Genomic DNA, 10,560 nt, shown 5'->3' on the forward strand with positions numbered 1-10,560 from the left:
ACTTGTTTTATCTGTGCAATAAACCCTTCATGTTTTCCTGTCATGGAAGGTGCACCTTGTGCACATATGCTCACTAAATTTACCAAATTCAGCCCAGCTTCACAACATTTATCTTGAAAGTTATTGAAGACATCTATTCCCCATACTCTGTTTGCAAGAGTGCCCAAAGCTAGTAACTCTTGCTAGAAAAGAAAATTGTGACCTGAATGCAATATGTATAAAACCTGCACTGAATCAGTAGTATCAGTTGATTCATCCAAAGTAATTACATAATATGTATTTTTCTCTTGAAGTATTGCATGAAGTTGTTTTGTTAAGTTGAAGGCTAATTCATGCTGCTGATAAGTTACAGTTCTCATTGAAAGTGGCAGTTGTTTATACTTTGAAATATTGTGGAGGTCTAAGCATCCTCCAACTTCAACCATGTATTCTTCCACAATTTCTACATCACTGAATAACTCCCCTGTTTTCCCAAGTTTATAAGCTACCTTATAAGTTGTTTTAGAGGCATTACTTCCTAGTCTTATTGCTGCTTGAACGAATTGTCTTTGCTTTTGTTTTTCATCTTTTAATTTCTACGACACAATCTTTCATGCATCTCCTTCTAATTTAAAACATATGTGGGCCCTATGAGTATCACAATGCTGATGAGCATTTGATTTCTTTAATGCTGATATTGCAGTATCACAAAGCAAGAAAATTATCTACAGCAGAAACAAGATAATATTGCGATTCCCATTCCTCATTTAAAAATCTGTTTTCTTCCTTGAATGTTCTCTTGCTCTTCTTTGACATGATGGGCTTTAATCCAAGCACACTAAATTTAAAAAATACTATTGCTGTGCAACTATTCACACGTTCTACTCCAAACAGAAATACAGTGCACTGTTGTCAAAAGCTGGTAACAGACTGGTGTACTCTACCCCATAAACCTCACCAACTGGCCTCATGTGGTAATGTTCTCCATCAGGCAGGGGAAGTTAGAACTCAATCATGAGCATACAGCAGCTGTCAAATTACCCCTATGGCTTACTAATGTTCTGATTGTGCTGGTCAATCTGGGAGGATTATTTCATTAAAACTTATTTTATTCTTTGGTATTTAAAATATGTTCATTTTTAAAAGAAGAATATAGGCTCGGGGACCGTAACTCCGTGAATAGGTCACCGGCCACATACACTGAGGCAGGTGAGTTCAAGCCCAGCCTGGGGCTGCTAAACAACAATCATAAATGCAACCAAAAAATAGCCAAGTGTTACGGTGGGCACCTGTAATCCCAGCTACTCAGGAGGCTGAGGCAAGAGAATCACTTAATCAGGCGTCCTCAAACTATAGCCCGCAGGCCACATGCAGCCCACCTAGGACATTTATCTGGCCCACTGGGTGTTTTTGCCACCACTGCCTGTCCTGCTTAGCAGCCAACTCCTCCCAGAGCCCGCAGTCCAGCCCTCCAACGGTCTGAGGGACAGTGAACTGGCCCCCTGTTTAAAAAGTTTGAGGACCCCTGATAAGTGCAAGACTTAGAGATTGCTGAGAGCTGTGACAACACAGCACTCTTCTGAGGGCAACATAGTGAGACTCTGTCTCAAAAATAAATAAATAAATAAATAAATAAACAAAAATATAAAAGAAGAACCAAAACATATCAATAAAAATAAAATGATTTGTTCTATGAAATTTGGACTCAGTCAAAAGGCAGCATTTAAGGACCTAGAAGGTCACATGTGTCTTTGAAGGCACAGGTTCCCCACCCCTGTTCTAATCTATTCCTACATCCCTGTTAGTGTCAAATTGGCACTTTGAACAGAGATACTGAACAATGTTTCTGAATAAGTAAATGGATTAATAAGTACACATTGTATCAAATAGCCAACACACTTGTCTGAATCAATTTTTACTAAATACTCCAAACTTGATGCCACAGTTACCACTTTCTGTTTTATCTGATTATCTTATTTTAAAAGTTCAGGGGAAAAGGCCACAATTTCCAAGTTGCAGTATTATTCCTCTAACAACTATTAGATATAAAATGATGAGGCCTTATTCCTTGGTCTCCTATTTCCATGAAGATACTGCCCTATCTCACATCACTCTTTTACTATTGATTTCTCAAAAAAGAGTGGTCTGTGTTTGGATGAGGTGGTGACATTTACTGGGATAGCAAAAAGGAGAGGGGGGAGAAAAAAAATAAATAAATTGGGATGGGAGCAGGGGGTAAGAACTGGATCAAACACTCACGGGGCTATGCTAGACTTGAGATGCCTTTGAGACATCCAAGTGGAAATGCAGCTACGTGGTTAACTTACTCTCTGTTTTTCTGGTCCTGGAATCCTACATCCACAGTGTTGGCCTATCCCTATTTCCACTCCAATTTTCACCTAATATACATCAAATAAGTGTTGACTGAGTCTGATAAATTTAACATTTATCTCACTATCCTGTCCAGTTATATCTCACTTTTTTCTTCTTTTTGTTATTTTCTCCTTCTTTCCTTCCTTCTTTCTTTTTTTTTATGTCTTCTTTCTTCATCTTCAACAAATATTTATTTGGGTGATAATGGTACACTAGCGATGATGTTGAGCCCCAAGAATATAGTATTTAGCATAAACGAGTATTTTCCCTCTCCTTTTGGAATTTACAATATAGGGTAGAGAGTAATATTAATTAAATAATACCATATATAATTAATATGAATAGGGCTGATAAGTACTGTGGACAAAAAGCACACGGTATGTCACAGGGAAGGTGGTGGACGTAGCCTGGCCTGGGTAGGGGATGAAACAACAGCAACAACAAAAAGCTTCTCTGATCACCTGGGCCGAAAGCATCAGTGTGAGCTTGAAGTCAACAGCAAGAGCAAGGAGGGATCTGGGCTGAGAGGACCAGTGGCTGCAAGGAGAGGCAGGTGGTGTTCGAGATTCTGAAATGTACCTGTGGGTGGAGAACAGAGAAGGAACAGGAAGAAGCTGCCAAAGGAAGCTGACCCACTGTCTTTACCTACGTTTGTTTAGCTTTTTCTTTTTCTTTCTCTTTTAATTTCATGTGTGTGTGTGTCTTGTTTTCTTTCCTTTTTCTTTATAAATAGTTCAAATCTAGATCATTAATATAGCATCAGAACATTTAAAGATCTTCCCAAGATTTAGATGTACACTGTACATGATGGCTTAGAAAACACTGGAACTTGGACGAGTTCAGGGACATTTATATTCTCAAAGGTAAAAACTGACCTAAAAATTTAAATAATTTGTACCTTTAGGAAGAACAGTTTAAGAGTTTCCAGAACCTATCAAGTAAGAATATGTAGTAAGTAAGTGAAGGAGAATTAGAAACCTATTTATGCTTCTACCTCTTGTTCAATTTTCCATCTACTATTATGTTATTAGGTACAACAGAGGTTTTGTTTATTATCATTATGAAGGCTTTAATTGATCTGATTAATGGTATCTATTTTTTTAATTTATACCCATAATGGGCCATTGAATAAATATGAGAAGTCTACGTAATTTATGTACTTACAGTACATTAATAAAGGCTATAAACATAATAAAAATTCTGTACAATCATCCCAATATATTAATCATTAGACCTGTAAATTAAATCTTTTATGCCAAGTTGTCTCAAAGTTATTCAGAACAAGGATTATAAAGAGCAAATATAGTGACTAATACATCTAAATTGACTCTACATTTATTGTAAATAACATGATGTATGTGGTCAGTATGGATTTGGGCCATAATCCCAATGTTGAAAACCCCAAAATTAAAATCTCCCACATCTAGGCTCGGTGCCCGTAGCTCAGAGAGCAGGGGGCTGGCCACATACACCAAGGCTAGCGGGTTCAAGCCCAACCAGGGCCCGCTAAACAACAAGGATAACTGCATATGCAATCACCCAAAGAGCAAAGATCTTGAGACATTTTATCTTTCACAACTGCAGATATACGAAAAGAACGTCTCTTCATTTACTGAGGAACTTTCAACATTTTTATGTACGCACACAATGCTTACATGCAAAATCAACAGTGTGCTTTCATAGAGGCAAATTTGTGAAAGAATGAATAAATCAAATTAGAACTCTCTAAAAGTCTTCACATAATTTATACTCTCAGTAATCAAAAATAAAGTGAAGGTGAAATTCATAGCATAGTTAATGGGCACTGTGTGTGAATAAGCGAAAGTCATGCACAGTTGAACAATTTGGCAGGAGAGATTTATTTTTCACTTGAGTTTTTCCTTCTATCTATGATCTTTCAAATGCTCACTGCACCTGTACTTGTAGAATAGTTGTCCTCTACAAGTTTTGAAAGTCTGGGTATTGCTCAGCTGTTGCAATTAAGCTTTTGTGGCAATAATAATTAGCTTTTAGACTTGATCTTTCACTGTTAAGTAGTCTTATACACTTGATTTATCACAACCTTATTGTGAGGAAAAAAAATTCACTGATCTCTTACTTTGTGTTAAAAGGAATACAGTAAGAAAGAATAATATTCATCATCCCCAATACCACATCTGTACAAGTCAGGGTTTTCCAGATATAAAACCATACAGTAAGTATACAGATATATGAGAAAGGATCCTCACAGACACACCCCAATTCAGACTGTGCCAGGTTTCTAGGTATTCCTTAATCCAGACAAATTGATATCTGAAAATCAGTCCACAAGTCTACCTCTTGTAATCTTGGCATCCGTATGCACCTCCTTAAATAATAATTAATTTCCAAATAGACAATAACAAGGTAAGACTTCTGCCTAACCTGATCCAATTAATACACGTAACCAAATCATATTAATCCCTTCCCCAGAATTTGGGGCTCAGGATTTCAACATTTGGACATTTGACATTTTACTATTTCAGGATTATTACTTACAGAATTTTAGACATTAAGGGTTTTAGGCTTTAGAGATTTTCATCTTTGGGAATTTTAACTTTTGGGATTTTGACCTTTAGAAAAGTGTCTTTTGGGATTCTGATTGGCACTGAATAAGTGCTTACAAATCCCACACTTATATATTAACTTTTTAAAAACTTTATAAATATTTTAAAGTTATAAAAAAAGACAAATTTTTAAATTTCTAACAAGTTCTAATAATTAAAAATTTTAAGCATATAAGAATAAATTGTTTTTTTAATGTACAAGAATTTTAAATGTGGCATAAGAACAGTATTCGTCTTTTTTGATGATTGAACATATCAGTTATATCTTAGTGTCCTTTTTAACATACGCTAAGTCACTGAATTTCATATTGCATTTGTTGACAAATTATTCTTTCTCTTTCATAGTTAAATTAAATAGCCTGGGTCACTTGATAAATGGGGAAAATTTGAAATGTACTACATCTTATGAATGTTACTGAATATATTCAGTAAAGTTTGTAAGTATAGATAATAAAATCTGTATATTTTAATAATATACAGATTATTATTATTATTATTTTTTTTTTTTTTGAGACAGAGCCTCAAGCTGTCCCCCTGGGCAGAGTGCCATGGCATTACAGCTCACAGCAACCTCCAACTCCTGGGCTCAAGCGAGTCTCCTGCCTCCGCCTCCCAAGTAGCTGGGACCACAGGCGCCCGCCACAACGCCCGGCTATTTTTTGGTTGCAGCCATCGTTGTTGTTTGGCAGGTCCAGGCTGGGGATTCGAACCCGCCACCTTAGGTGTACGTGGCTGGTGCCTTAGCCGGTTGAGCTATAGGCGCCGAGCCTATACAGATTATTAATCTACGAATTGCTTCATAAACATGGTGAAATAATTATAAAAATTCATAAAGGAAAACTGTGAGGTTATAGTATATGATTGGGAAAGACATTGACTTATCCGATAAGTTGGGGAACTACTATAATTCTTTCCCAAGGAGTTTGAGAATACACAGTGGGCATATCACAAAAGGAAAAGCCTGCTCGGTACCGAACACTAACTCTGGTTTTCTTACCACAATGTGCTTTGTTTTGTTTTGAGACAGAATCTTACTATGTGGCCCTGGGTAGAATGCTGTGGCATCACGTCTCACAGCAACCTCCAACTCCTGGGCTTAAGCGATTCTCTTGTGCCTCGGCCTCCCAAGTAGCTAGAACTACAGGCACCTGCCACAACACCTGGCTGTTTTTTTTTGGTTGTAGTTGTCATTGTTGTCTGTCAGGCCTGGGCTGGATTCGAACCTGCCAGCTCTGGTGTATGTGGCTGGAGCCTTAGCCCCATGAGCTACAGGCGCCGAGCCCACAATGTGTTTTTTATTGTCTATACTATTGTACTATATTGTTAAAGTACTGATGCACATGGACATACATCCACCCTCAATCAGTGAGAATGAAATGTACAGGTCTCCCCATTAAGACATATCTATATCCAAGTAAATAAAAATAACCTCCTAGATTTTTTTTAAGGAAAGAAGCATCCTGGAAATCTCTAAAAACTTAAAACAATAACCATAGAAATGATGTATGTTACAAGTACTTAAGCTTACAAGGTCAAAATCAGCTTTGACTGGCAGTTAGACTTTTATGTATTTTAGAATGTGTATAATTTTAATAAAATCCTAAATCACTTCAAACGAAAGTATGCAAAGAAAACCATTTTCCTATTGGAGAATAACAGGGACTTAACTTGGCTCCCTGAGGTCTGTACAAATCCCTTATTCTCTTTCCCTCAGTTTCTGGCTGGGCATTCCGTCTCTACCATATAGAAATGGGGAGATTAAATACTCTAACATCTACACCGAGCTTTGAAGTCCTAATGCGGATGTACTGGTTGGGCAGCAGCACGATTGTTTTCATTGTGTTTCGTTGCTTCCCTGGCCTGGGGTTCCCGGGGAGGAAAGTCCATAGCAAAGCATTCTCTGTGAGGGTGCGTGTTACAAACTGCCACATTCGTGACCGGCTGTGCGGACACACAACCTCCACTTATGTATTGATAAATTAGTATGAAGTATTTAATATTTTTTAACTTTTCCACTCTTCTAACTTTTTTCAGAGTCACCAGAAAATAATACAGTCACCTGTATTATTTCATTGATACAGGTCAGAAGTGCTCTTAAAGCACATTGGATTACAATTATTTCACAGATGAAATTTCAACCTAAAACATAGGGAAGGTGTCTGTGGTTCAGTGGGTAGGGCGCCAGCCCCATATACTGAGGGTGGCAGGCTCAAATCCAGCCCCAGCAAAACTGTAACCAAAAAAATAGCCGGGAGTTGTGGTGGGCGCCTGTAGTCCCAGCTACTCGGGAAGCTGAGGCAAGAGAATCACCTAAGCCCAGAAGTTGGAGGTTGCTGTGAGCTGTGACACCACAGCACTCTACCAAGGGCGATAAAGTGAGACTCTGTCTCTAAAAAAAAAAAAGGTGTTTTAGTGCCTAGCAAATGAAAAGTCAACAGGAAGGGCTGATGTTTAAAATCTGTGCGCATAAGAAGGTTGAAGACTAGCAAATCAATGTGATTTTCTGACTTTCTAAAATCCTCAGAAAAATGAGAGCAAGAAAACTGGCTTATCAACATCTATTAGAATTACCTTAGTAAAATAAGACATTTTGCTTTTCTTTCTTTGTCGATATTATTTTATTTTTATTTTTTGGGGGGGATCACGCATGTTTTAATATTTTCTAGAAATATACTGGAGAATCATGCAATACTGCCAGCATTGGAGGCAATCCTTGGCCACAAGTCTGCACACTCCTTTGCAACTGGCCCTGTAATGGCAGAACCTTTCATTTTGCCTTTATTGTTTACTATGACCCCTGCATTATCTTCAAAATAAAGAAACACACCATCTTTTCTCCGGTATGACTTCCGCTGCCATATTACCACTGCCGGATGAACCTTCTTTCTGAACTCTGGTTTGCCTTTCTTAACTGTGGCCAGCACCATGTCACCCACACCAGCAGCTGGAAGTCTGTTGAGTCGTCCCTTGATCCCCTTCACAGAGATGATATACAGATTTTTGGCTCCTGTGTTGTCAGCACAGTTGATCACGGCTCCTACCGGAAGACCCAGAGAAATCCGGAATTTCTCACCAGAGGACCCACCACGTCCTCGCTTCGACATCTTGGACGACCAGAAAAAGACCGATATTATTTTAAAGATAGAGTCTCACTCTGTTACCCTGGGTAGTAGAGTGCTGTGGCATCATGATAGCTCACAGCAACCTCAAACTCTTGGGCTTATGTGATCCTCTGGCCTCAGCCTTCCAAAAGTAGCTGGAACTGCAGGCACACCTGCTGTGAAGCCCGGCTATTTTCTACTTTTAGTAGAAACAGTTTGAGCAAGCAGTTCCTCTTGCTCAGTTTGGTCTCAAACTCCTGAGCTCAAGGGATCCACTGGCTTAAGCCTCCCAGAATGCCAGAATTATGGGCATAAACCCCTGTTCCTGGCCTGTCAATTTCTATTTCAGAGTGATGTGAAGACTATGTTCCCTAGTGGAGCCAAGAAACACCTTTCTATTACTATTGAGGTTTTGAGAATTTGGGATGCACACGGAGTCCTCATTTATGAAAAATAAGATATACATTAATAAAATTCATTTGCCACAGAGGGATTCATTTTACAATATTACTCCATTTTAAATGATGCTAATTTTCTTTTCGACATTACATTTACCTTGAAAATTTTAAACTAACATTAACTGAAATGTTAACTGTTTTTACTTAGAAAATGATACCCATTAATGTGAAATGACAATAAAAATAACATAAGTGATACTGAATACTTTCTACATAGCCACATGAATCCAACCTCATCAACATAATCTTGTAAAGAAACTATATGTGAATTCACATGGCATATTTTGAAATAATTTTATAGCCCTTGGTTTATGCATATTAGATGTTCATTATTTCCTAAATGCTGAAACATGAATGAATGAATGAATTAGTAAATGAATAAATGAATGGATTGCCTTCAAAGATAATAAAGTATTTTTAACATGAAAATGGTAATAAATATTGATTCTTTAAGGTAGTTTCAAGAAAGACAAAACCATTGATAGCACACTTTGATGAATAAAGCCAATCAGGACTTGGTAAATGGTGGAGAAAGGGAGACTGTTTGTTGAATACCTACTACATCCCTGCCACGTAGTAAAATTACTGATTTCCAACTCTCTCCTTCCACCTGAAACTCCCAGTTTTGTTTTTCTCCCTTTTTTTCCTACTGACTGAAATAGAACTAAGTTAACCCATACCTAGATCCCAGGGTAGATCCTTGAGAATCTAAGCCAATCAGTGCCATGGAATTACCATAATTTATGACTTGGTGAGGAGCTGGCATGTGATTGTAGCCCAGTAAGACTAACAGTGATTTCTATTCCCTGATCAGGCAAGATTATCTTTTCCTTTCTCTGAACATAAAGGGAGAAAAAGGCCTATTTTTGCCTTTGGTGCCAGCAGCAAGCCAGGCTTTGGTAAACTGGCTTCCCTTGAAGTTAAAAGCATCCTAACTAAAGGAATAATAACATTAAGCATTTATTAAGCAATAACTTTTTGCTAGATACAAAATCAAAAATTTAATTTCCTAATTCTAGCATAGCTCTGCTCTAATTTCCATTTAATTTATGAGAAAAATGAGTTTAAAGAAACTAAGTATTATGCCCCATACAATATATAAAATTATTTTTTGTTATGATATTTGACAAACTGTGCATTGAAAAACAGTGACAGCTTGATCAGCCTTGGGGAGGAGGAATTTAAGTTTTTAAGCTCCCATCTCTGCCACCTTGTTCAGGAGCCCATGGAATAAGTCTCAGTGTAGCTACCACAATACGCTAAGGTGACCAGATTTTAACATTGGTAAAGTGGGACACCATTGGGGGGTGGGGGCAGGGCCTGACAGCAATGCAAACTTTGATAAGCAGTTCTTGATAATCAGTTCTCAACAATTATTTGTTATTATTAAAGTTTAACATTATAAAATTAACAAAAATAATATAAAACTCATATCCTGGCGAAATAGCCACATGGCAGCTGAAAACCATATATTCCCTTCCTGTTCTCCCCTGTCCCCTAACTTGTTGTGCATTCTTTCCAAAAATTGGGACTTTTTAAAAATGCAGCAGGATGTGAGAGAAATTGTTAAAAATCTGGACTGTCCCACCAAAAGCGGGACGTCTGGTCACCTTACGATACACTGACTAACACTCACAAGGTGGGTCATTTTGTGCACAAGATCGTCAAAAACCTCTTCCACAAGGAGTTTTTATGTTGAGTATAATTTGAGACACAAATCCTTGTCCATTTTAGGAGCTCTATCACACTCCTCCTCCGCAAACTTTCTTTTGTTCCGTTCCAAGTGTGTTCTCTCCTGAGTCCCTGACCATTTGACCAAACCACTAATCATTACCCAAGAAGCAGGGAAGTTTCAAAATAAAAGAAAAATCTCTTTCCAGACAAATGGATAAGAGACACAACTTTCTGTGCTCTTCACTTGAAGGATTTTTCTTCCTCAATATCCTCCAGCCCCAGAAAGGGGGCTGCTTCAGTAGTCTGTTCCAGATAAAGTTGGCAAAACAGGCTCAGGCTAGCCAGCTGGCCTTGGGAAACATCCCATGAGGAATGGGTACAAACTCCAAG

At 38.0% G+C, this 10,560-nt stretch overlaps 1 protein-coding gene across 1 annotated transcript; it reads right to left on the reverse strand.

The window, feature by feature from the left end:
- Positions 1–7,574: 7,574 nt before the first annotated feature.
- On the reverse strand, positions 7,575–8,066 carry LOC100940858 (60S ribosomal protein L23-like). Its single transcript, XM_003797254.3, has one exon. The coding sequence runs from the start codon at positions 8,039–8,041 to the stop codon at positions 7,619–7,621; it is 423 nt and encodes a 140-aa protein (XP_003797302.1). The 5' UTR covers positions 8,042–8,066; the 3' UTR covers positions 7,575–7,618.
- Positions 8,067–10,560: the final 2,494 nt, after the last annotated feature.

Source organism: Otolemur garnettii, unplaced genomic scaffold (genome assembly GCF_000181295.1).
Source record: "Otolemur garnettii isolate 467f Iridium unplaced genomic scaffold, OtoGar3 scaffold00113, whole genome shotgun sequence".
Taxonomy (NCBI): Eukaryota; Metazoa; Chordata; class Mammalia; order Primates; family Galagidae; genus Otolemur; species Otolemur garnettii.

Excerpts from the sequence above, each read along its gene's own strand:
- LOC100940858 (XM_003797254.3), bottom strand. The coding sequence starts at position 8,041 with ATGTCGAAGCGAGGACGTGGTGGGTCCTCTGGTGAGAAATTCCGGATT.